This window comes from Silurus aristotelis, assembly GCF_946808225.1.
Source record: "Silurus aristotelis genome assembly, chromosome: 28".
NCBI classification, from domain to species: domain Eukaryota; kingdom Metazoa; phylum Chordata; class Actinopteri; order Siluriformes; family Siluridae; genus Silurus; species Silurus aristotelis.
Window position 1 is genome coordinate 10,562,841 of NC_139601.1, and position 27,692 is coordinate 10,590,532.

Genomic DNA, 27,692 nt, shown 5'->3' on the forward strand with positions numbered 1-27,692 from the left:
GTAACTTTTTTCAACCAATCGCATTTAGCCGGAGCTCCGCTGCACTTCCGACCAATCAGGAAACACCTTTTGGAAAGAGGCGGGGCTTTCAGAGCTAAGACCACGTGCTCGGGTGATGTTGAATCATGTTGCCTTTGCAGTGTTCAATAAAAAAACCAAAAGCTGAAAGCAGCGTACATTCAGTTATTATCCTGAGAATAAACTGAACACATGCAGACCATGTGTGCAACGCGGAATCCATACATTAAGATTGGTTTGCTTATTCATTTATATACTATACAATATTTATTATTAAATAAAAGATCAGAATCAGAAAGGGATTTTATTGCAAAGTGTGCACGCATTCTCACACACACAGTTTGTTTTAATGACAGAAACTTCCAGATGCAACAATATTGAATAAGATCAAGAAAGAATATTTGTACACAATCATCAAATCAAGAAGCTTTTATTGTCATTTTAACCATATATATCTGACACAGTACACAGTGAAATAAAACAACGTTCCTCCAGAACCCTGGTGCTGCATAAACAATATAAAACTACATAACAAAAAAACACACAGAGCTAAGGACTAGTAATCGTGTAAAAGACAACACAAGACAGTGTAGGACAAATACGCATAACACAAAATAGCGCCGCCAGTAAATCTACTATGTATTGCACAATGCAGTGTGCAAGAAAGAACTGTATCAGGAGTGTACTTGTAAATAGACACAAAATGTCAACATAGAAAGTTGTGCAAAACAGCAATAAAAGCAGTCAAATGGATGTGCAAAAAAACGGTATGTAAACAGTTGTGTAATAATAAAATAATATCGGTGGTACTGAAGACATGAATGTGTAAAATGAGTGTGTGTTTGGGTTCAGATTTGTAGCAGGTCAGTAACACACAGTTGAGTTAGTTTGTGTGTGTGTGTGTGTGTGTGTGTGTGTGTGTGAGAGAGAGAGAGAGAGAGAGAGAGAGAGAGAGAGAGAGAGCTATGGTATCATGGTAAAATATGCAGAATTTATAGATCTTATGTTCAGATATGTGCAAGTGGGAAATACTGTTTATTGCACATTTACATATTGCACTTGAATTTAAATAGGTGGTTTAACATTAGTTGGTTTAACTTTAAACAGTTGCCTTTGAAAATAATTAATTCATTTATTCATTAATTCATTTGTTCGTTATTTAGTTGTTATTTTCAAATATAAATCAGTTTACTAATTGATTTACTTTAGATCATCTGGAATTAGATTTGAAATAAGAAAAGGAATGCACATTTGAAACATCATACTAGAAAATCTGGCAGTTCATAGCAAGTTCATAATTTGAATTGACAAACATCATAATGACACATCTAATTATAGATGCATTTTATCCAAACATTTAAAACAAGAATTGTATTATATTATATCTTTGGGGTAAAATTAGGTTGTATTTTTTTCCACAAATGAATTATTGCAGCATTCTGTGTTTAATTAATTGAGTTTTTTATTTTTTTTTAAAACTCATTGAAATTTGTTGAGGAATGATTAATAATATTAATAATAAATACAAACAAACCAAAAACAAACCTTTTTAGTTCACAGTGAATCATTTGGGATTAACATTGTATAAATATACACATTGTAAATGCTCAAATAGCTAGTTGTCTACAGGGATGTAAATCATAAAATGTTTATTAAATGCTTTGTAAATGGTCAGCATAATCATTTATGACTTGTTTAATGTTTAAAATATTTAGGTTTTTGGCTCTTTGTAAGTTCTCAAAGTTTTACCTGTAATTAAAAAAGTAATGTATAGAATTTATATATTAAAAATTCATATTTAAATACTTTTATAAAAGTTAAATAAAAAAAATCCACCATGACCTCTTGACATTTAAATATAACATATATGGTCTAGGGTTATAATGGACCATAATGGTCTTAGTGGATTAATTCTATTATCAGAAAGATGCAACTTCTTCTGAAATACACTGTATTTTGTGCTTTATGTGAAATGTGATTTACTATTAATGAGCTGAGTTGGAGGCAAAACAGCCACAGATTGGTGGTAAATTGGAGCATTAACCTTTTCTTTGTTTTGATTGAGTTGTGTATTTGTAAATGCACAGCGACATCTAGTGGCTATAATTGAACAAACTTTCTGCATTTACTATTAAGATCTAGACCCTGACAATGTGCAACATTCAGAGGAAATGGAGTTGGCCAAAATGAGTAGAAACTCTAAGAAATGGTAGTAATTGGATTAGAAAGTCCGAATGCTAAAACTATTGGTCCAACACTGACAGCCCCTGCTATTTGAGATCAATTAGAAGTGGAAACGTGAAAAACACTTGCAAGTGAGTAACACATGCATGTTCCTGCAGGTTTTTTTTTATTTTTTTTTATCAGGAAATCCCGTGGCTGCAATGCAAGAATAAATAAATAAAAAAATAAAAAAAAATAAAAAATAAAAAATAAATAAATAAATAAAAACAGATAAAGAGCTTCAAGTAATGTTATGAATATATGTGAGGAATCTTTGTGACTTGGCAAGGTTGTCGGTACTAGATGGCCTGGTTTGGGTATTTCAAAAAATGTTTCTGCAAACAAACAAATAAACAAACAAACATCATTTATCATTTTTGTAGTTACTGTAATTCCCTGTCAGTTCAGACCAGTCTGACTGTTTTCTGTCAAATAGGTGTTTCAGGCGGCAGGCAATGTCTTTTTCTACTTTGTGAACCCTTAAAACTGCTGTGTGTTTAAAATGGCAGGATATCAACAGTTTATCAGAGATTCCCTTTCTCCCCATCCTGATGTTTGATGTGCACCTCACCTCACCTTGCATGAATTTCCTTTTTACATACTGCACTGCTACCACATGATCAGAAATGCTCGGTGTATGTACAGATGTTCCTAATAAAGTGCGCGGTAAATGTAGTGTTTGTTAATGGGAATGCAGGGGGTGTTCTTGGTCGTCAGTAGGAGGAGCTCGCGCTGCCTCTGCGCTCTAATTAGGCATAGCGGATTTTTGTGTGTGCGCGCGTTTCACATGGCGTTATAGCGGCATTCCCGCACCATCGCGCAGTCGAAATCCGCTTAAGAGGTGAGATCACGGTTTGTGAAGGTAGGTGTTAATGCATCCCAACTCTTTCTCTCTCTCTCTCTTTTTTTTTTTTTTTTTTTAGAAAATCCAGGAAAGTTTTGTTCCCCCCCTCCTGCACTACATTCCTGAAAATACACGCAGTTAATTGTTCATACTTGATGGAATGAGGAGCTCATGCGTGATTAGAGTTGCTTGTATTTGGAAACCGTAAGTGCTAATAGCTGTTCATGTGATCCGACTTGAGCAGGTCAAATCAGAAACCTTCACTCAATCTTACAGGATATGCGGGAATTTCGCTGGTGCTTGTTTGGAATGCTAATGAACCTCTTTTCTAAACCTTTTGGCTGCACACAGCGGGACACAAACAGCTCTCTGATAGCCGACAATTCCGACAATGTTAAAAGTCGTTTCTTCTACAAGCGCCACTTCTCTAACGGCCAAAGAAACAATGCAGGGTTTGACGGATACATGTTTTTATTTTATTGTCCGTAAAAAGTGTATAAACACTCAATGCATGGGGTTTTGTATTTTATTTGCTTGCAGTGCTTTTCTACTAAATTGTAAATTGCCTTGTCTCTGTGGCGAAAATATCTATAGGGCATTTTTTCTACCTTTAGAGTGAAAAGGAGAGAAGCTTTTACTTGTCACATATACATTACAAAACAATTAAATTCTTCCTTCACATATCCCAGAAGTTAAAGTCAAAGAGAAGTGTCAGCCATAATACAACACTCCTGGAGCTTAAGGGCATCAAAGTCTCAAAGTCAAACCACCCTTCTTCCAATCAGTAACCCAGAGCCTTAACTGCTGAGCTACCACTCATAGTGAGAAGTAGTACATAGTCGGAATCTAGTACAGTACTGTACTTACAGTAAATCCATTGCACACAATTGGACCTTATGTCCATCTCTCATAGCCTTTATTAGTTTATTACTTGAATAAACTCCATGCACATTTTTAGGTAAAATATACTTGTTACATTTACAGTTTAGTAGCCTTTTTCTAAATTAACATTTTAAAATGCAAAGCTGGAAACACTTCCATACACCCTAAAATTACTTATAAATAAAGATGTAACTGCAATATTTCTTACATCATTTGTATGCTATATTTTATTATTATCATTATATTACACAGACATGCACACACATGAAAATCTGTTTAACTTGAATTACTGCTTTAGTCTGAAGTGTAAAAAAGATTGATGCACAAGACAGACTTGTTAGAACCTGAAGGAAAGCATGAGAGATCGCTAATAAAGGTCAAAGCACACTGTATTTACCAGGGTAGAGCGAATGTGTAAATAATGACAAAACAGAAAAAAAAAAGGATCAAACATAAACCAGATGACATGGAAACCAATGCTCTAAAAAGACATACAAATCTGAAAAAGTGAGTTCCCATGAGACACAAGAAGTAAATAATAATAGTAGACAATAACCAGATACCAGGCCTTAGACACGAGGGTAAGCACAGACTAGTGCTAACATGACATTTAATTACAGATTCAAATATCAAACTAGACCTTTTGGCCAGAATAGGCATAACAAGAATACATGCTATATGTAAACAGGACATTAACATGAAAAATGGTGTAAGTACAAGTTGGAGACTGAGAAAAACATAATGCAAGTCCAATATCAAGGTCTTCATGCACACATTACTATATTATTACTATCTATGTGATTTTAGACAGCTTAGTAATGAAGGAAGGAGGAGCACTGCTATAGAGGGGAGATTTGATATAATTTTTGTCATATTGTTAATGATTGAGCTAATCCTGCACAATTTACTCCTGTTAGCTGTTAGCTGTTAACAATTTTTCTAGTTACGCAATCTTCATGTACTTTGCCTTATGACCTGAACTGCTTCATAGATTTAATAGTTACTGGTTTATAAACCAAAATTGTGTACATCAGTATTCAAACCAAACTACTACTAACAGTTAAGTGGAATTTAGAGAGGTTGTGTTGGATTGTACATATTACAATTTAAATTTAAATAATCTGCTATGATGCGCTTCAGTACACATTTTCTCTCTCTTGATTTATTTACTTTTGCTTTTTAAGCATTAAAAACAGTGTTGGTAAAAAGGCCCATTTTTCTAGAAAGTACCTTTTGAATGTAAGTTGCAGACTGACAATGAAATGAGTCTCTGACTCTTATCTAAATGAAATGACTCAATGAGATATTGTCTAGTTAAACTAATGTTACTATATAAATGCAATCATTTTTTTTTATATCTTTCTAGAAAGTACCTTCTGGATATGTGTGTGTTTGTGTGTGTGTGTGTGTGTGTATGTGTGTGTGTGTGTGTGTGTGTGTATACGTATATGTATATATAGTGGATCAAGAAAAATATATAACGTGCTAATACTGTCTGAATAAGTTCAAGACCTTATTACCTGTAGAAATAGTTACATAAATACATCATACAAATGAGTTACCTATAATCCTCTCTGCACCAATATGCAATTAGGCTTTATAATCAGTAGGGACCTTTATTTTGTTAATTTAAAATACATTCTAATTAAAAACAAAAATTATTATTAGAAAGAATCTTCTGGATGTAAGTTGAAGAATCAGAAAAGCACTAAAATATTGGTCAGTAAAACTGATGTTGCTATATAAATGCAGTTCAGGATGTTTTAGTGCTGTTTTGTATACTGGCTGGATGATACTTGATTTCTTGGAGATTGTCAACTATGTGGCTATTAATAATATATTAAATAGTTTTATCAGTTCATAGAGAGCTTTCTGGCTCAGGAAGGAAGAACGGAAGGCAGGTGACCGATTTAACACTTGGCTTTATTTGCTACAGTAACAGTTTCACTTTATCTGTGTATATTTTAACACACACACACACACACACACACACACACACACACACACACACACACACACACACACACACACACACACACACACACATCTCTTTCATTCTCTGCAACACAGAACTCTCATTAGTTAAACTACCCATGGAACACCATTTTATAAATGGCGAAGTAATAAAAAAAAATTAAATAAAACTTTTTATTCCTTTCAACATTGCTTAAAACTTGATCCCGATTCAGACGTTCTAAAGTGTGCAGTTATTTTGCTGTTAATGCACAATTGATTTAGGTCCTGATATAATTTCAGCCTACTTAAATGACAAAATAAATAAATAATAGTTATACTTGTTTTATATATATATATATATATATATATATATATATATATATATATATATACTTGTTACCACACATGCTCTCTAATGCTGTTTTTGCTTTTTCTCTCTATCGCTCCCCTAATAACATGAGATTAGTTCTAAAATGATTTTGGAATTGAAATTTTACATTTGATTTGTAAGACATTAGTTCCTCATATAAGTTTTATAGACAAAAACCTGACAAATGAAAATAACTGCTAATAAACTAATAATAAAATGCACAACTGAGGTGGTAATGCAGCCAGGATGCAGGGTTTTTGCAATAATAAAGACTGGTAATAGTAGAATTCAGGTTAATTAGATCCTGTAGTATCTTATGTTAAGTGTTGCATAAAGAAATACATACAGAAAAAAACAAACAAAAAAAAAACCATTGATTTGTCTTTTTTGAAAAAATTTTTTTTCATTAGATATCAGACAGTATCACTGTTCTGGATATCGTTATGCTATGGGAAATCCTACTCATCAGAGGGGGGTGCAACCAGCATTCCACTTTTAATAACAAACCAGAAGACTGATACATGCACTATATTGTCTTCACTTTACAATCATAGTCACTGCTACAAGTCACTTCATATTTGCTGAAAAAACAAATAATTTTTTTTTATATATATATTTACACCTAATTTCTTATTTTTTTCATGTCCCAGCAGTCATTGGGACTCTTTGAAAATGAACAATCTCTGGTCGCTTTGTCTCTGTATGTGTGAAAGGAACTTTGTTCTGTTAATGGGAAGAAAATGGCGTGATGCATTTCTGTGTGAAAATATGCAGGCTGTGAATGCCACCTAACATAACATGCATAAGGAGTTCTAGAAATCTCTCAATGTTCCTTTCCATCAGGCCTGTCAGTGCTTTTGTAAGAGGTGGTGCAATGTGAGCTCTTTGTAAGATAGGAAGCTAATACGACTGCCTCAATTACATTAACCCTAATCCTCTCTTCTAATCATCCTTACATGTAGGCACCTGCATATTTGTCTGAATAGATCTGCAGCCTGAATGCAGTGGATCTCCTTTATAACTCAAGGAACAAATGCATTATATACTTAACTTACTTATTTGTGATTAACCTAGCTGATGATACCATGAACCGAGAAGAAATCTGGGTTGGAGTGACCGCCTTTTTTTCAGGAGTGCTGTTTCTCTGTGTGCTCGCACTCCTCTGCTTCTTCACATGCCGACTAGCCTCTAGAGTGATTCCTCTTGGAACACCATTGCATTTCTGAACATAAACGGTAAATTTTGCCTTACAGAAATTCATTTTTGCACATTTTTTTAGATGAATAGACTCGTATATCGGGTGAATATGTAAAATATACTTTACACTGACAATCAGATGTCTAAGAACACATTGCTTTTGATTTGGTGGTTTTATTATAATCCTATTATAAAGGGTGGTCTATATGTAAATTTATTTAATAAAACAAAAAGTGATAATCTTTGTTTCTGCACACACACACACACACATATATATATATATATATATATATATATATATATATATATATATATATATATATATATATATATATATATATATATATATATATATCTGTGGACTTAGTCATGTAACTATATAAGTGGTAGCGTTAAATAATCAACTAAACAAAAAGTAATTAATAATCTAAGAAATAAACTGAGAGATTAAGAGGATTAAATCAAGCAAACTTTGACAGTGTTAGGATCAAGATAGATATTTGTTCAATAAAGTAATTCTTCATTATTAGTTTAAACAAAATATATAGAATGTTTGAAACTTTGACTCTGTGTTTACTGTATGTGTATGTAAGAGAGAGAAATAGTGTCCACTTTTTTATCCATATTGAGCTTCCCTGAGCATTGACACACACTAATCAAAGTAATAAAGATTACATTCAAAATTAATGTCTCTTGTGAAATTTTCAAAGGTGTTTGGAGAATAAAATTGATGTCTTAAGCTGTATCTATTCCTTCTTCTACAAGTGATTCATTTTAATTATTGTGGCAGAATCATGAAGCTTAATGCAACAAACTATGCATTAATATGCAAAAGAATGGCAAAAAAACTCAAACGTCATTCCCAGCATGCTTAAACTTTTAATAAGCTGATGTTGTTCTGGTGTATAACGATAACATGACACAACATATTTGCCTGTAAACTCCATGTCAGGGCTCAGTCATAGTGGTGAGAAAGAATCAGAAGAATAAGTGGAATAAATAGCATTAAGTACAAACCCGATTCCAAAAAAGTTGGGACACTGTATAAATTGTGAATAAAAACAAAATGCAATGATGTGGAACTTCCAAATTTTTATATTTTATCCAGAATACAACATAGATGACATATCAAATGTCATCAACACATCTCAAAAAAGTTGGGACAAGGCCATGTTTACCCCTGTGTGGCATCCCCTCCTTTTTCTTATCACAGTCTGCAAACATCTGGGGACTGAGAAGACAAGTTGCTTAAGTTTAGGAATAGGAATGTTGTCCCATTCTAGTCTAATACAGGCTTCTAGTTGCTCAACTGTCTTAGCTCTTCTTTGTCGCATCTTCCTCTTTATGATGCGCCAAATGTTTTCTATGGGTGAAAGATCTGGACTGCAGTCTGGCCATTTCAGTACCCGGTTCCTTCTTGACCGCAACCATGATGTTGTAATTAATGCAGTATATGGGCCGGCATTGTCATGTTGGAAAATGCAAGGTCTTTCCTGAAAAAGAGACGACGTCTGGATGGGAGCATATGTTGTTCAGCATTGATGGTGCCTTTCCAGATGTGTAAGCTGCCCATGCCACATGCACTCATCCAACCCCATACCATCAGAGATGCAGTCTTCTGAACTGAGAGCTGATAACAACTTTGGTTGTCCTTTTGATTCGTCTGACCACAGAACAGTTTTCCACTTTGCCATAGTCCATTTTAAATGAGCCTTGGCCCAGAGAAAACGCCTGTGCTTCTGGATCATGTTTAGATATGGCTTCTTTTTTGACCTATAGAGTTTTAGCCGGGCAACGGCGAATGGCACGGTGGATTATGTTCACTGACAATGTTTTCTGGAAGTATTCCTGAGCCCATGTTGTGATTTCCATTGTAGTAGCATTCCTGTATGTGATGCAGTGCTGTCTAAGGGCCCGAAGATCACGGGCATCCAGTATGGTTTTCCGGCCTTGACCCTTACACACAGAGATTCTCTGAATCGTTAGATGATATTATGCACTGTAGATGATGATAACTTCAAACTCTTTGCAATTTCTCTCTGAGAAACTCCTTTCTGATATTGCTCTACTATTTTTCACCGCATTGGGGGAATTGGTGATCCTCTGCCCATCTTAACTTCTGAGAGACACTGCCACTATTAGAGAGGCTCTTTTTATACCCAATCATGTTGCCAATTGTGTAGCTCTCATGAAATCCAAAATAAGCCAATATTTGGCATGACATTTCAAAATGTCTCACTTTCAACCTTTGATATGTTATCTATATTCTATTGTGAATAAAATATAGGTTTATGAGATTTAAAAATTATTACATTCCTTTTTTATTCACAATTTGTATGAATGTCCCAACTTTTTTGGAATCAGGTTTGTAGAATGTTATAATTTAATAAAAAAAACCTAAATATATTTTGATATGAATAAATTTCCTGACTTGTTTTGATTGAGTGAGGTATAGTGTAGAGTAGAAACAAGACACTGCTTAATTTATGAATAGGGCTAAGGACATTCTAAAATGCTTAATGTTAAAAAAGGCCTAACATGGGTTCATTTGATAAGCATCTTAAAAAGTCCAAACTCAGCAAACACATTAATAATAACGAGTACTATGTACAGACAAGCACATGATTTCAGAGTACAAACGTAGCATGTTTAATTAGCGTTTTTCTCACATAGACCATTAAGGAAATAGCTTGGCGTGACTTGACGCAATAAGACAGCGTTTAAAAAAAAACTCAGTGAACACATTAATAATAACACATACCATTTAAAGACAAGGCATTTGGTTAAGTTTTACAAATGCTGTCTTCTTGCATTAAGCCACGTTAAGCTTTTTCCTTAACAGTTTTCTATGGGAGAAAAACTTAATTAAACCTGTTAAGCGTTGGTATTTCGGTCTCATGTGCTTGTTTGTACATAGTATTCTTTATTATTGATGTGTTAACTAAGTTTAAAATAGTTTCGAATAACTGTCATTGCATTAAGCGATTTTAAGACTGTAAAACTTGCAAATTATGCAAAGCGGAGCTTGTGTGCCATTAAAGTACCACACAATGCAAGAGCACATGAAAAGAAAATTCACTGGTGTCATTAATGAAGGCGAAACATCAGCACAGTGAGCCAAAACTGTATAAGCGTCATCATTTAAAAATGTTATAGATTAATGAAGTGCTACTGTGTAAACTGTTTGTGTGTGATGGATTCATTTTAAACAATGCGAACAAACACTTAATCTAAAAGCAGCAAATAACATCAACAGTAAAAGATTAACTTTTTAGTGACTGGTGTGGTTTTCTGTGATTGTTTATGCATTTGTACACCAGTGCATTTTTTAGTTTTTTTATTTATTTATTTTTGATCACGCCTGTTAGCCTACTGCATTTCTCCATTTCATTCTCTTTTTTTTATTCTCTCTTCAATCTATTAATCGCTGCTCTCACTTCCTCCTTACTAATCTTATCCACTTGTTGCTTCACCATCTCCACATCATCCACCCTTCTCTCTCTCATTTTCCTCATTCATAAGCTGCTCAAAATAATCCCTGCATCTTCTCAAAACACTCTCCCCACTAGTCAACACACTTCCATCTTCAATCTTTATTGCTCTAACTTGCAGCAGATCCTTTCCAGCTCGGTTCCTCTGCCTGGCCAATCGGTATAAATCCTTTTCTCCTTCCTTAGTGTCCAACCTCTCATACAGCTCCTCATATGCCTTTTCCTTGGCTTTTGCTACATTTCTCTTCACCTGCTGCCGAATCTTCTTGTATTCCTGCCTACTTTTTTCATCTCTCTGCTGATCCCAATCCTGTTTTGGCAACCTCTTTCTCCTTATGCTCTCCTGCACTTCCTCATTCCACCACCATGTCTCTTTGTCTTCTTTTCTCTTTCCGGAAGTCCACCAAGTACCTTCCTAGCTGTCTCCCTTATCACTTCTGCAGTAGTTGCCCAAACATCCAGCACCTCTTCACCACCACAGAGCCCCTGTCAGACCACTTCCCATAATCTCATACTACAGTCTTCCTCCTTTAGTTATAGTTCCATCTCGTTTAGTTTAGTTCCATCTTATTCTTCTTCCATTCCTCACTCTCCTCCTCTTCTTCTTTACCTCCAATACCATCCTACAGACCACCATCCGATGCTGTCTAGCTACACTGTCCCCTGCCAACACCTAACAGTCTCCAATCTCCTTCAAGTTGCATCTCCTACATAAGTGTGCACCTTCCTCCACTCTTATATGTCACCCTATGCTTCTACTTCTTTTTAAAATACATATTCACCACTGCCATTTCTATCCTTTTAGAAAAATCCTGTGGCCATCTGCCCTTCCAAATTCCTCTCCTTGAGGCCATAAATACCCCTCACCTCCTCATCACCTCTGTTTCCTTCACCAACATGTCCATTAAAGTCCCCAATCACTAATCTTTCTTTTCTAGGTATACCATCTACCACTTAATCTAACTTACTCTAGAATTTTTCTACTTCATTTTACATCCCACTTGTGGAGCATAAGCACTGAGGACATTTATCATCAACCCTTTAATTTCCATAATCAGAAACTCTCTTCACCTCCACTACACTTTTACTGTACTCTTCCTTCAGAATCACCCCTACACCATTTCTCTTTCCTTCCGCACCATGATAGAACAGTTTAAACCAACCACCCATGTTCCTGGCCTTACTCCCTTTTCACTTGATCTTTTTGGTTCGTTATACGCATATTTGATTTGGCACATGTTTTTTACGCTGGATACCCTTCCTAACGCAACCCTCCCCATTTATCCAGGCTTTGATTTACACAAATCCTATCACCTATCATACTCAAATGCTGTTTTGTTTTTGCTTTTTTTAATAAGCAAAATATTGAATAAATTTTTCTATCCGATTAATTGCCTAATAATAATAATAAAAACAACAATAATAATAATAATAATAATAATAATAATAATAATAACAATAAATACCAGCAGCACTCATGCAGCCCCAGACCATGATGCTACCACCACCATGATTGACTGTAGGCAAGACACAATTTTCTTGTTGCCACTCACCAGGGTGTCGCCAAACATGCTGGACACCATCTGAGCCAAACAAGTTTATCTTAATTTCATCAGACCACAGGACATGGTTCCATTAATTCATGTTCTTGGACAGGTCATCTTCAGCAAACTGTTTGCAGGCTTTTTTGTGTGTATGGTCTGAACACTGACAAACGGACCTTCTGCATCTGCAACCTAAAGCAATGCTGGAAGCAGCCATGCCTCTGTTTTTTTAAGCTGGCACCTGACGCACAGCACAAGGACTTGACTTCTTTGATCAACCCTTGTGAGGCCTGTTCTGAGTGGAACCCGTCTTAGAAAACCTCTGTATGACCCTGACCACTGAACTGTAACTCTTTGTTGAAAGCAACAATTCCAATTCTCAAATCATCCGAGTTCTTTGCCATGAGTTGCCATGTTGAAAATCCTGTGGTCAGTATGAGGGAATTGTTTTTAAAACACCAAATTTTAACTGCTCTAATTCAAGATACACAAATTCTTTTGGTCTTTAGTCAACAGAAACATGAATATGATGAATAGGACATGTGGCTTTGCATGTTTACATGATGTACAGCTGTTATCACTTAGGGTGTACTCACTATTGTTGGCAGTTATTTAGAAAATAATGGCTGTATGTTGAGTTATTTTTAGAGAACAGTAAATCTGTAATGCTATACTCTAAATGTATCTAAGTTTCAATTTTATAGTATTGACCCATGAGAAGATATACTAAAATGATTGTTGAAATGTGAGGGATGAGATGCTTTTGTGAGATACTGTATAGTTTGCTGTTGGTTACTGATGTTGAGATTAGATTTAGGTGTAGCATGGTATTAATTAGCTGCTTTAATAACTATGTCAAAGGAAGCTCTTTAGCAATACAGTAAAATAAAGAAAATGTTATGGTGTGAATGTATGAGAGTGAGAGAGAGAGAAAGAGAGAGAGCGTTTATTGGCTTTCTAATTGCTGTTCTTTTTTCCCAGCAGTGACATTTTTCTTTTTACCTGTGAAATGATGTCACTTCACAGCTTTCTTGTAAAGCCTTGAAAAACTTTGCTTCTAACTAGTGATTTTTCTTAAACAATTGTACCACCAGATTTTTAGACTATTGTTGCATGTTGATTAGTAAATTGTCATCATTGTACAGCAAATCCTATAAACCTTTTTTTCCCCAAGTGCCTACAATGAAGAATTATTACCCCAATTTCACGGCTCATTATTAGGTTTAAGACGTACCCCTAGACTTAACTGCTATTCAGAAGTTGCATAAGACCTACACATACAGGGTGAAACAGAGGTATGTCTGGATCACACGCAAATCTGAACATGAACTTGAGATAATATTTTTTGTACATGCTCTTGACTCAAGTGAAGAGCAGTATTAATAGCCCAAAACACAAATTCATTAAATACTAATTAATCTAGGTCATGGCTAACCCCAGCAGTTTACCCTTGACGGGATACCAATTTACCACAGGGCACAGTTCACACACATTTACAATCTCATTCACATCTAGTATAGCCAATCCACCCTCTGGCACCTGAGCGCAGGATTGAACCCTAGAGCTGTGAGGTGCCAACAGTTTTCTCTGTGCTGCTGTGCTACCTACACTAGCAGTGAGTTCATTTGTTTTGTCTCTTTAAAGCATATGAAAACGTGGTTTTCACAGAGTTTGAATAAGACATTACTTACAAAATTTTAAAACGACTTAATAGAAAAAAAAATCTAAAGAACACTTAAAGGGAGCTATAAGTGTAGCAAATGCATGATATAGCTGTCTTTATAGCAGAGTGCTATAGCAAAAGTTTGATAAATTAGCCTTTATCCTACACACACATTATTAATACAAGAGTTTGATTTAGTATTATGTTTCTTTATTCAATTGGGTGCATGGTGTAAATGCCAGTGCACAATATAAAAACACAATACAAAATAATATAATTTGCTGGATCAGGTTGTACTTGAAAAGGCTAAAATGTGTATTAATTCCTACTGGAAGATTATATTGTACTGTCATTTTAGTATTATAATGTACTAGCCTACTATGAGATTTGTTTCATTGCTTGCCAGCATCTCATTTATGCAGTTTATTAAGTATAAAGCTTTTTATTTGATTTAAAAATTGTGGGTTGCTTTTATGTAACTGCTTTACTTGTAGAGGGAAAATATATATTTTCTTTTTGATCCAAATTTTTTTTTCCAATTTATTTATTTTATTTCAATTTTTTTTTTGCTGTGGGTTACTCACATAAAAATCCTCTATTTACAGTAAAGGAGAAGGATAGTGAGAATAGAACCCTAACCCTAACCCTAGTGAGGATAGTACTATAGTTAAAATTTTAATTTGATGTTTTTCACTGTGCCTTGCTTTGTGATAAAGTCTGCTTGAACTAGTATGCAACCTCTAAGCGTTTTTTTCTACCCACTTCAGAACCTCTCTTGATTTTTTAATTTTTTCATTTCTATTAATTCAATTTCTTGCTCAATTTTATGTCACCTCTTTCAGAATCTTACAGGCCATCCCCCAGGGTTCTGGGAGTTTATTGCCTTTGTGACCTTTAATTAAAACAAGCTTACGATTCTAATGTCGATGAAAGTCATGGCCTTTTTCCAGAGAGAACGTTTTAAAAACTTTTGCACTGACATTTAGATAGCCACAAGGCTGCATACTTTATCACATAGTTATAAATGTAGACTAAGGTCTTTAATTAAGTGAGAGCATGTTAGCAGCAATATGACATGCCTTTTGGCATTGCATATCTAAATGTCTACATTTGAATGTTATTTTTTTATTTTATTTTTTTTTCAGGAGAAGACTTGAAAAACATTTGCCTGGGGAACAGATGCTGAGAAATGATGTATAAAGCGGGCATGATTAAGGCTATTACACTCATCTTGTCTTGCTTGCTCTGGCAAGTCCAGGGGAAGCCACTATTTCCTGGTAAACAACATTCTTATTTGTACTCAGTATTGGGAAAGTTACTTAAAAAGTAACTTGTGAGAACACTTGCCACCATTTGACAAAACCAACCCTCTTAATTTAACAAAAATAATTACTTTCCAAAATATCTTATATCATTAAAATCAAAAGCAAGATTAACTTAACCATGCAATCAGACACTTTCTGTAGTATAGTGTAAAATCAAGTACATGTCACTGTGCATGGATCACTCAAGGTGTTTGCCATTTTGATGTAAGGGTGTCTCTGTAGGTTACTTTTTCTTCGAAGAGAAGCTTATAGTGTTTTTCCCCTAAGTCATAACTTACACTTTAATGTAATGTCTACATTTGTCACAACATGAAGTAATGGAAAATTCTTTGCATTGATTTCACAGACAGCCCATGTACAAGCCTACAGATAATGCTCAGTTAGGCCAGTTAAATTATAAACTAAATACTAATTTTATCCATAGATACTATCTTCAGTATTGTTTTATACAGAAATGTTGAAACGCTATACAGTATGTCATAAGTAGCTGTAATTAAAATATTCTAAAATGAAGGTTAATCACTTTACTTTTTGCAAGGGAAAAGTAATTTCATTACACAAACAGGTTATTTAGTAACACATTGCATTCAACATTTTTTATATTTTGGGTGCTTTTGTATATGTAGCGTTTAGCTCAAGGGCCAAGAGTTATGCAAGTGCAGGGAAGTCACACTCACAGATCAAAAATTAATCATCTGAGCTATAGTGTTTCAGTCCTGTTTTAAGTAAACTTTCGAGAAGTTTGGATGCATTTCTACTTTTTAAGTCATTTTACCCAGAATTGACCAAATGTAGGAAGTAAACCAGATATATTGTGTATTTGAGGTATGAGCTGCAGTTCCATGTAAATTTGAGCTGCAGAAATAGCATTTAGATATTTAAACCATAACATAAACATAAACATAAACATAAAAAAACATAAACAATACACAAATTATTTTTACAGCATTGCTGAGCAATAAATGAATGCTTTTTAAACCTATATGTGCCTTAGTTGGTTTGCTTTATGACAGGGAATATAAAACAAATAATATAGCTAAGGATTTTATTCTGGTGATTCAAGGATATTCTAGGAATTTTCCTCTTAGCAGTATTTAGTTAATTTTAATCGTACACTGATGTTTTTCGCTGTTGTGTTTCCATTGGTACATTGTGTTTATGCAGGTTAGTACACAGTGTTTATACTCAAATCTAAACAAATAACATCTGAGTAAACTGATCCTGGTCTGGTATTAAAAAGAATAGTGCAGTTAAACTGCTGTGATTCAACCCTGATTTGACCCAACTGCAGGAAGTAAAATAAACACACCATTTGTTTGAGCACTGAAAATGAGGTACATAAAACTTTTATCTTTATGTAATTGTCTTTTCATATATGTAAACTGATAGCACTATTATATTGTGAAGCATCAGTGTAACACTTGTTGTGATATAGAAATCTGAAAATGCTGTACTGTTTGTTGGATAGTAATGCCTTAACACCTTTATCTATCGGCTTTTAGAAATCTCAAAAAAGTCATTGTAGGAAATCTAATAACAACTTCCCAAACTTTATAATCCAGCCTGACCCAGCAGGTACTGTGTTACATGTCATTTGATTACATCATCTTTGAAGAAAATTCTAGCTTGTCAATTTGACATTAGGTTGGACTGTAATTGTAAAAATATTTAGCTTGCCTTTGCTTTGCTCCAAAAAGTGAATGGACTAAGCAGTCTCAGGCAAGCTTACTTCATAGTGTGAATAATAACACACACTTTTACCCTGCCATCATGTGCTGATTTATGTTTACGCATGTTATTCACTGATAAGAAACTTAAGTCCCCTGCAAAGGCAGAGAGATAATTATTTCTGCAGCCATGTCATTTTCCTGGGTTCACCAATGATACAAGACTGTAGTGGTTATGTCATGTCTTGTCTTAAAAAATAGTGTAAGTGACTTAGTTTAATAGGTTTTTATTTTTACTTTAGAAAATGTGAAAACTTATGAGAAACTTTCCTTGCTGAAATTGAAGACACCATGGTCAGCCATTTTTTTTTTCTTACAAACTGTAATGTGTTTATCTGTGCCAGTATATGACCAAAATCACAATTATATGATCAACAGAACAGGAAAAGAATCCTGAATTCTGGAACTCATGGGCACAGCGTACTCTGGTGAATGCTCTGAGGGAAGAGCTCAACACAAACTATGCCAAAAATCTTATTCTATTCCTGGGAGATGGTAAGTGAAATTCGTGGCTGTGCATATCTATATGAATGTCATTAATTTACAATTTAAATAAAAAAAAAAAACACTTTACTTCTGAATCTTGTGTTTCGCATTATTTATGGAGAAAACTAGTACAAATATTGTCAGATTGTATTATGTATACTAATATTTTTAAACAAAGATAGTCAATTTTTTTTGCACTTAAAAAGTGCATTAATATTGAGTAATTGATAGAGCTTTTCTCTAATTTAGAATATAGAAATTCAGAAGAAAATTGTGTGCAAATTATTTGTCTGTTTGCACACACATTTTATTATGAATTTTTATTTCTAACACTAAAGCGGCTCTTTTTTTTGCAAATGCTTTTCAACTGTTCATTGATTTGTTCTACTTCTGGCAGCAGTTTATCCTTGTCAGGGTCATTGTGGATTCAGTCACTGAGTGTAAGGGTTCATTTACTATCAACATTTTGACTCATTTATTAGCAATCTGAATCTCTGATAAAAATTGTAGCATTTTACTTCCAAGGAAACTTTATCCTCCCTTTTACATATAATCCTGCGGTTTAATTAGTTTAGCCTTTAATGAAACATCTATGAAGCTGATAGATAGAAGATGACTCACAATCACAGAATGTGCATCTTTTAGGGTTTTGCTTTGAGAAGGTTTAAGTGTATAACCATGCGGTATACAGCAATTCACCATTTAGTACAAGACTCTTAACATACCTGCATATAAAACAGTACATTTAACTGACTGCATAATGAAGTAGGCTATTGTTAGATTTTTATCATGCCTAAAACGAAACTTAATTCATGGAGAGATTTTCCATACGACCTGTGATGCTCCGTAGTGCCTTTCTGAATTCAGGGAAGAAGAAATACACAGCACACAGAATGTAGCAATTTTTCCTCTCTTTGTTTATTGCAGGTGGCAGACACGTTTTTATACACACAGGATGATACAGTCCACACACACACACATTGGGGAGGAAGCTGTTTAGACAAGAGGATATACCAGTCAGAGATTTATGAGCCCAGATAAGACTCTCTTCTTCTTCTTCTTCTTTCGGCTGCTCCCATTAGGGGTCGCCACAGCGGATCATCCGTCTCCATACCACCCTGTCCTCTACATCTGCCTCTTTCACACCAACTACCTGCATGTCTTCCCTCACCACATCCATGAACCTCCTCCTTGGCCTTCCTCTTTTCCTCCTACCTGGTGGCTCCATCTTCAGCATTTTTCTACCAATATAATTCATGTCCCTTCTCTGCACATGACCAAACCATCTCAATCTCGCCTCCCTCACCTTGTCACCAAAACATCCTACATGCGCTGTCCCTCTAATAAACTCATTTCTAATCTTGTCCATCCTCGTCACTCCCAACGAAAACCTTAACATCTTCAGCTCTGCTACCTCCAGCTCCACCTCCTGTCTTTTACTCAATGCCACTGTCTCTAATCCATACAACATCGCAGGTCTCACCACAGTCATATAAACTTTTACTTTCATTCTTGCAGATGAACATTCCCTACTATCACAAATCACTCCTGTCACTCTTCTCCACCCACTCCACCCTGCCTGCACTCTTTTCTTTACTTCTCTAACACACTCTCCATTACTTTGCACTGTTGACCCCAGGTACTTGAACTCCTCCACCTTCTCCACCTCTTCTCCCTGCAACCGCATCACTCCACTGCCCTCCCTCTCATTCACACACATGTACTCTGTCTTACTCCTACTGACTTTCATTCCCCTTCTCTCAAGCGCATATCTCCACCTCTCCAGGCTCTTCTCAACCTGCTCTCTACTCTCACCACAAATTACAATATCATCTGCAAACATCATAGTCCAGGGAGACTCCTGTCTGACCTCGTCCGTCAACCTGTCCATCACCACTGCAAACAGGAAAGGGCTCAGGGCCGATCCTTGATGCAGTCCAACCTTCACCCTGAACCAGTCTGTCGTACCTACTGCACACTTCACTGCCGTCACACTGTCCTCATACATGTCCTGCACCACCCTCACATACTTCTCTGACACCCCTGACTTCCTCATACAATACCACAACTCCTCTCTCGGCACCCTGTCGTACGCTTTCTCTAAATCCACAAATACACAATGCAGCTCCTTCTGTCCTTCTCTATACTTCTTCATCAACATCCTCAAAGCAAATAAGGCATCTGTGGTGCTCTTCCTCGGCATGAAACCATACTGTTGCTCACAGATGGTCACCTCTTCTCTCAGCCTGGCTTCCACTACTCTTTCCCATAACTTCATGGTGTGACTGATCAACTTAATTCCCCTGTAGTTACTGCAGGTCTGCACATCTCCCTTATGCTTAAAGATCGGTACCAGCACACTCCTTCTCCATTCCTCAGAATCCTGTTAAACAATCTGGTTAAAAACTCCACTGCCATCTCTCCTAAACATCTTCACGCTTCTACCGGTATGTCATCTGGCCCAACCTACTTTCCATTCTTCATCCTCTTAATCGCTGCTCTCACTTCCTCCTTACTAATCCTATCTACATCCTGCTTCACCAACTCCACATCCTCCAACCTTCTCTCTCTCTGATTTTCCTCATTCATCAGCTGCTCAAAATACTCCCTCCATCTTCTCAACACACTCTCCTCATTAGTCAACACATTTCCCTCTCCATCCTTTATTGCTCTAACTTGCAGTACATCCTTCCCAGCTCGGTCCCTCTGCCTGGCCAATCGGTATAAATCCTTTTCTCCTTCCTTAGTGTCCAACCTCTCATACAGCTCCTCATATGCCTTTTCCTTGGCTTTCGCCACATCCCTTTTTACCTGCTGCCGCATCTCCTTGTACTCCTGCCTACTTTTCTCATCACTCTGTCGATCCCACTTCTGTTTTGCCAACCTCTTTCCCCTAATGCTCTCCTGCACTTCCTCATTCCACCACCACGTCTCCTTGTCTTGCTTTCTATTTCCAGATGTCACACCAAGTACTTTTCTAGCTGCCTCCCTCATCACTCCTGCAGTAGTTGCCCAATCATCCGGCACCTCTTCACCACCACCAAGACCCTGTCTGACCTCTTCCCTGAACCTCACACTACACTCTTCCTCCTTCAGTTTCCACCATCTTATTCTTCTTTTAATCCTTACTTTCCTCCTCTTCTTCTTCGCCTCCAAAACCATCCTACAGACCACCATCCGATGCTGTCTAGCTACACTGTCCACCGCCAACACCTTACAGTCTCCAATCTCCTTCAGGTTGCATCTCCTACACAGAACATAATCCACCTGTGTGCACCTTCCTCCACTCTTATAGGTCACCCTATGATCCTCCTTCTTCTTAAAATACGTGTTCACCACTGCCATTTCCATCCTTTTAGCAAAATCTACCACCATCTGCCCTTCCACATTCCTCTCCTTAAAACCATACCTACCCATCACCTCCTCATCACCTCTGTTCCCTTCACCTACATGCCCATTAAAGTCTGCCCCAATCACCAATCGTTCTTTCCTAGGTACACCATCTACCACTTCATCTAATTCACTCCAGAATCTTTCCTTCTCCTCCATCTCACAGCCAACTTGTGGAGCATAGGCACTGATGACATTTATCATCATCCCTTCAACCTCCACCTTAACGATCATCACCCTATCAGAAACTCTCTTCACCTCCACTACACTCTTACTGTACTCTTCCTACAGAATCACCCCTACACCATTTCTCTTTCCATCCACACCATGATAAAACAGTTTAAACCCACCTCCAATGTTCCTGGCCTTACTCCCTTTCCACTTGGTCTCCTGAACACACAGCATATCTACCTTTCTCCTCTCCATCATATCAGCTACCTCTCTCCCTTTACCCGTCATAGTACCAACATTTAAAGTACCAACCCGAACCTCTACCCTCCTACACTGCTCCTTTTCCTGCCGTCTCTGTAGACGTCTTCCTCCTCTCCTTCTCCTCCTTCGGCCAACAGTAGCCCAATTTCCACCGGTACCCTGTCGGCTAACGATACCTGTGGCGGTCGTTGTTAACCCGGGCCTCGACCGATCCGGTATGAAATTCTCATTTGTGATCCGCATATTTGATTTGGCACATGTTTTACGCTGGATGCCCTTCCTAACGCAACCCTCCCCATTTACCCGGGCTTGGGACCGGCACTAAGAGTGCACTGGCTTGTGCCCCCCTAATGGCTGGGTTAGATAAGACTCTCTGTTTACCTTAAAGACTAACATCGTAAATATCCTATAGACACTGAACGAACACGGAATGTGTGTGAAACAGTTTTAACACTAACAGCTATAAATCAATGAATCAAGTCCAAACTTTCACCTCTGTAAAAAATATCTTCTTTCAAGTAAAGCTACAAGGGTTTAAAACTAACTCCTTTTAAACTGAGATAAACAGTAATGGCTATGCAAATTGCCCCAAATCTTTGAGGTATTGTATGTGGGAGTTCACTGGCTTTTGTGGTATGTTATAACAATGAGCACCAATGAGTTGTAGGAAGAAATGCTAGAGTGTGTGAAAAGAAAATACCATCAATTAATTTGTCTGCCACTGTGCAATGGTCTTATAGCCTTTATAAATATTGGCTTATTTATGAAAGGCAATGACGTAAACTTACAGCAGCAATGTTTACTATATTTTTTAACCCAGTCACTTTTTCACATTTTTTGTCTGGCAAATTATTTAAATTTAGCACATAAGCATGCTGTTATAATGGTGATGTGATGTGTCACAGTGAAAAATAATGTTCTAAACCATATCTAGGTATGGGTGTACCTACAGTGACAGCAGCAAGGATCTTGAAAGGACAGCTGAGCGGCCAATATGGAGAGGAGGTTCAATTGGAGATGGACAAATTTCCCCACGTGGCTCTCTCTAAGGTTTGTCACCACACCTTTTTGTCCCTTCATCACTTTCCTTTGTGCTCCTAATCCATGCTGTGACATAATGGCCCTTGTTGGCTACCGAGGGTCTATTGATGTCTGAATGCACACAATGTAATGGCCACGTCAATCAAATAAAGCAGATGAAAACAAACTGGATGCCACTGTAAGGATGTATTTGGTCAAAAATCAGAAACACACAGGGTCATTATGTAGTCTAACTGGTAATCAGTACGTCTGATGTGTCTTATAGGTCTATATTTTATGATGTATATAATAAGGATGTTTACAGTCTCATCACATCACACCATTTAGTTTTTAGTCTTTTAGTCATAGACTGTCACCCTAGAGCACTTAGTAAGTAAGATCCTGTAAATGTGCATTAAAAAAATATTTTGCAGGCAATTTCTATACTTTTCTAGTATATAAAAATATTTATTGGTAATATATTGTACATTTAAAATAAAATATTATCCACTACATTTGACTTATAATTAAGACAGGATGCAGCTGAGCAATTAAAGGTTATAGAGTTTGCTGAAGGACATATCTGTTGTGGCTTGATAATAATGGGAATTTAATTCCCAACCATAAAATGTGTAGATCAAAGTCAACAACTGCTTTACTGAACCAAAGTTTAACATGCATATAAATATAAAATGTAAAAGACGTAAATGTAAAATTATTTTTATATACCCAATTGTGTTACTTATTGGTATCTATTATTATTATTGCTCCACCCAGATCTAAACCTAAACACCGACTTATGGCGGCATAAGCTCATCACTTAAAGTTTATGTAGGAGAGCGAACAGTTCAGGGGAAGAAAGAACAGTGGGGTGGCGACCAGTTTCAATAAAACCAGTTTTCTTTATTGGCTTTTTGCTCTTTTAGCAACACGCAGGCACAAGCACGTCCCTCTCTGTATATGTCTCTCTACCTCAAGCGATCTCCTCACTCCTCTTATCCCCCCCCCCCCCCCCGCTCACTCGAAGGAAAACACGGATTAGATACATTCCCAGCAGGTGTGCGATTCTTACTGCTTGTCTCCATCGGTTTTGCCCTCTATTCACAAACCAGCGCTCAGCCACGACACCACTGCCACAGTTTATTAAATCACAAACATTCACAACCAGCCTCTTTTCTGTAGACCTACAACACGAATGCTCAGGTGGCAGACAGCGCTGGCACGGCTACGGCATACCTGTGTGGAGTGAAGGCCAATGAGGGCACGGTGGGCGTGAGTGCAGCAGCTGTGAGGGGATGGTGTAACACCACACAGGGCAATGAGGTCACTTCCATCCTTAAATGGGCCAAAGATGCAGGTGTGTGCCAATAAAAACTGTATGATGCTATAAGATGAATATTATGATAAATTAATTTACAACAGAGGACTGAAGAGCTGGTTCACAAAAAATATATATATTAAATATATGGCTTCACAGCATTGAAGGAAATATAGTGTTAAAATTATTAAACATATTATTTAAAATTTATTCTTTAATCATTTTCATCAATTAATTAATAAATGATCACCCAAAAACAGAACCTGTTGACATACTTTTGCTTCCTGTTGTTTGTGCTCACCAGGGAAATCTGTGGGAATTGTAACAACAACACGAGTGATGCATGCAACCCCGAGTGCAGCATATGCCCACTGTGTGGACCGTGACTGGTACTCAGATGGTGAAATGCCTGCTGAGGCAGTGCAGCAGGGCTGTAAGGACATATCCAGACAGCTCATTGAGAACATTCCCAACATTAATGTAAGCTCATGCACAACACTCTTTACTTGAAAAATAGTATATGGTTAGTCACTTGCATTAAATACTGTATTTTGATTTTTTTTTTTAATGTAACTATTTAAGTACTGAAGTATATTTGGAATACAAACCTATTCCATAATATACTGCAGTGAAATATATTTGGAATGGTAGATCAGTTTATTATATGTTCCTTTCAAATTTTTGCCCTTTCATTTTTGATTCTTGCCTTGGGTGAATAGGTAATCATGGGTGGTGGACGAAAGTACATGCTTCCTAAAAACATGTCGGATGTGGAATACCCCAGTGAAAAGAAGTACAACGGGACACGCAAAGATGGCAGGAATCTTATCCAGGAATGGGTCAACAGAACAAAGGACAAGGTGAGAGGAACACAGGCATTTCTTTTATCTGTTTCTGTTTTTTTTTTTTTTATTATTATTACTACAGGCAAAAAATGTCCTTCTGCATTGGCTGATGTTTTGCAAGATATTTTCACTCATTGTACTAGTCATGGTTCAAGGGTCCCTGGTGGTCTAGTGGTTAGGATGTGGCGCTCTCACCGCTGCTGCCCGGGTTCAATCCCCGGTCAGGGAACCAACCCCAGCCACTCTTAGTGCCGGTCCCAAGCCCGGATAAATGGGGAGGGTTACGTTAGGAAAGGCATCCAGCGTAAAAACATGTGCCAAATCAAACATGCGGATGATCTGCTGTGGCGACCCCTAATGGGAGAAGCCGAAAGAAAGTTTGTACTAGTCATGGTTCACTGACTGTCTGGTATGTGATCTGAAGACCTTTGGTTCTGTAGAGCTGTCACATGAACAGCACATCTTTTAGAGGAATTACATCAATGAATTAGCCACAAATCCTTCAACAGCAGGCAGTTTATTCTACATCTAACATAAAAGAAAATAATTAATTGTTGTTTCACAGAGGGGTCACTACGTTTGGAACAAAACAGATCTCCTTTCATTAAACCCGTCATCTGTTGACTATTTACTGGGTGAGATTTTCATTGTCAGCCATTATTCTTAGTCTTTAACAGGGCTGAGATGTTACAAATGTTTCTTATTTTTCTTGTATTAAATGTCTAGGATTGTTTGAGCCAGGAGACTTGCCTTATGAGCTTGAGAGGAACAGCAGCACTGATCCTTCCCTCACTGAGATGGTGGAGGTGGCTATAAAGATCCTCAAAAAAAACCCTAAGGGTTTCTATTTGCTAGTCGAAGGTGAGAGAACTTTGGATCTTTAAGTCACTTATTTATTAATTTGATTTTGACTGATAAAAAAATAAAAAATAAAGAAAAAAAATGTTAAAAAAACATACTCAGATTTTCTAAACATGAACCAGCACAGCTTCTGTAGCAGTATATACTGCATATATACAGTAAATTACTTTTCTAAAGGAAACATAGATAGCTACAGGGCTGGTGACAGAAAGGAGAGAATCTACTTTCTATTAAATGCAAATTTTTCTATAAAACTTTTATTTAATTTACTCACTATGCATTGATTATACAACTCTAGTTCAATTTGGATTTAGCAAATAGAGTTTTAGAATGAGAGGAGAGTAAAGAGAAAAATGTACCATTTAAGGACAGAGGAAATTTTGTCACATTTAGAATTGGTAGTGCCCGGCTTCAAAGCTGGTGACTAAAATGAGTAGAATACATTTTTAGAATTTATTATTCTATAATTATTTATAAAAAAATATTTTATTGTGTAAAACATTATGAAACTCTCAAAATGGTTTAGCCAAGTTATGGGTTGGACACAACCTTCATATATTCAGAGATTAATTCACATTGGCTAGTGAGGTCTGCAGTAATAGGTCTGTTTCTAAACATAGGAATTTGAGATGATTTTCTACTCATTTGGTACTACAAATGTACATTTGTTACTATTCTGATGCTATATGCTGACAAATGACCTAACATCTCTTTACCTGCTTTGCAGGGGGCCGAATTGATCATGGGCACCATGAGGGCAAAGCAAAACAAGCCCTGTATGAGGCTGTAGAAATGGACCGTGCTATCGGTCGAGCTGATCTCCTCACCAGTACCTACGACACCATGACTGTCATTACCGCCGATCACTCGCATGTCTTCAACTTTGGAGGCTACACAAGACGTGGAAATTCTATCTTTGGTTAGTTTTTGATGAGAATAACATCCACAGCGTAGAAGTGTCATTTGGACTTCTAACACTCTTTTTTATCTCTGCAGGTTTAGCACCTATGTTGAGTGATGTTGACCAGAAGCCCCTCACATCTATTTTGTATGGGAATGGCCCTGGGTTTAAGCTTATCAATGGTTCCAGGGTCAATGTCTCCACTGAGGATTATCGTAAGTCATTAAAATGGTTTTTCAGATGCTTTAACTGACGCTTTTAAAGAGGTGTTCAGTTTTTAACATTCACTTGAAGTGTTGTTTGTCTGTCTTTTTGTGATATTTTCATAATTCTTTTTGGAACACTTTAGTTTCTCTAACCCTTAAACAAAATAATTTTTTGCTTCTCACATCCTCTCAGAGGCTAACAACTATCAAGCGCAGGCAGCCGTTCCGTTAAGCTCCGAAACTCATGGAGGTGAAGATGTTGCCGTTTTTTCCAAAGGTCCCATGGCACACTTGCTTCGTGGAGTGCAAGAGCAGAACTACATACCTCATGTCATGGCGTATGCGGCCTGCATTGGCCAGAACAAAGACCACTGCACCTCAGGCAACAGCTCCGCTTCATTGGCCACAACATTCCATTTACCTTTAGGTCTTTTAATTGTAGCCTCTTGGTTATTATGCTAAACTCTCTGTTTTTGAAAACCTACATACAAATGTACTTATAGACTTTATTATCTGAACACCAACTGATGAATTTTAAGAAAAAAAGAATAATTTTACAACAATTTTAGTCTCCGTTTTTTTAAACAATCTTTGTACAGCATTTTACATTTGGGGATCAATTATTGAGCAATTTAAAGTGAAAGAAATAACTGACTAAAGGCAAATTAAGACAGATATCATAAAAATGGAAATATGTTTTTTTCTTCTCCTGTAATTTCAATTTTGATTTTAAATGTTACAAATTGTTTCTATATACTGAATAATGTTTTATTTCTGATGCCCTGGTATTTTTAAGCTGTAGAGCTGTAGGTACTTCTATATAGTAATTCTAAGGTCATTAGAATTAGGTAGGTGATTCTATATAGTTTGAATGATAATTCGATATAGTTTGAATGATCATTATTAATTATTTGTTATTAGGAGTATAAAAATCAACCAAGACTATGATGGAGCACTGCACACAGGTATCACTGTGCTGTCACGTTTATGGAA

The 27,692-nt window shown here is 36.6% G+C and overlaps 2 protein-coding genes across 3 annotated transcripts in view; one reads left to right on the top strand and one right to left on the bottom strand.

Moving 5' to 3' along the window:
- Window positions 1–2,987: 2,987 nt before the first annotated feature.
- Window positions 2,988–27,262, top strand: alpl (alkaline phosphatase, biomineralization associated). Of its 2 annotated transcripts, none has more exons than XM_083534203.1 (12): window positions 2,988–3,103; window positions 15,334–15,465; window positions 17,619–17,735; window positions 22,483–22,598; window positions 23,751–23,925; window positions 24,191–24,366; window positions 24,606–24,746; window positions 25,297–25,366; window positions 25,458–25,592; window positions 26,320–26,511; window positions 26,589–26,708; window positions 26,893–27,262. In XM_083534203.1, the coding sequence occupies exons 2-12, from the start codon at window positions 15,378–15,380 to the stop codon at window positions 27,159–27,161; spliced, it is 1,599 nt and encodes a 532-aa protein (XP_083390329.1). In that variant the 5' UTR covers window positions 2,988–3,103; window positions 15,334–15,377; the 3' UTR covers window positions 27,162–27,262. The 2 variants fall into 2 exon arrangements, with proteins under 2 accessions (XP_083390329.1, XP_083390330.1); XM_083534204.1 differs by lacking the exon at window positions 2,988–3,103 and adding an exon at window positions 7,365–7,528.
- LOC310721987 (craniofacial development protein 2-like) overlaps window positions 20,107–27,692 on the bottom strand; it is a 112,829-nt gene continuing 105,243 nt past the window's right edge. Inside the window, exon 2 of the mRNA XM_083534271.1 lies at window positions 20,107–20,144. The gene's annotated coding sequence lies outside the window, so the exon portion shown is untranslated. The remainder of the gene's footprint in view (window positions 20,145–27,692) is intronic.

What these genes read in the sequence shown, in the direction of transcription:
- alpl (XM_083534203.1), top strand. Translation starts at nt 15,378, where the DNA reads ATGATGTATAAAGCGGGCATGATTAAGGCTATTACACTCATCTTGTCT. An exon ending in TAAATGGGCCAAAGATGCAG is followed by an intron (nt 23,926 to 24,190) that starts GTGTGTGCCAAT and finishes TGTGCTCACCAG; the next exon opens with GGAAATCTGTGGGAATTGTA. An exon ending in TTTCTATTTGCTAGTCGAAG is followed by an intron (nt 25,593 to 26,319) that starts GTGAGAGAACTT and finishes CCTGCTTTGCAG; the next exon opens with GGGGCCGAATTGATCATGGG.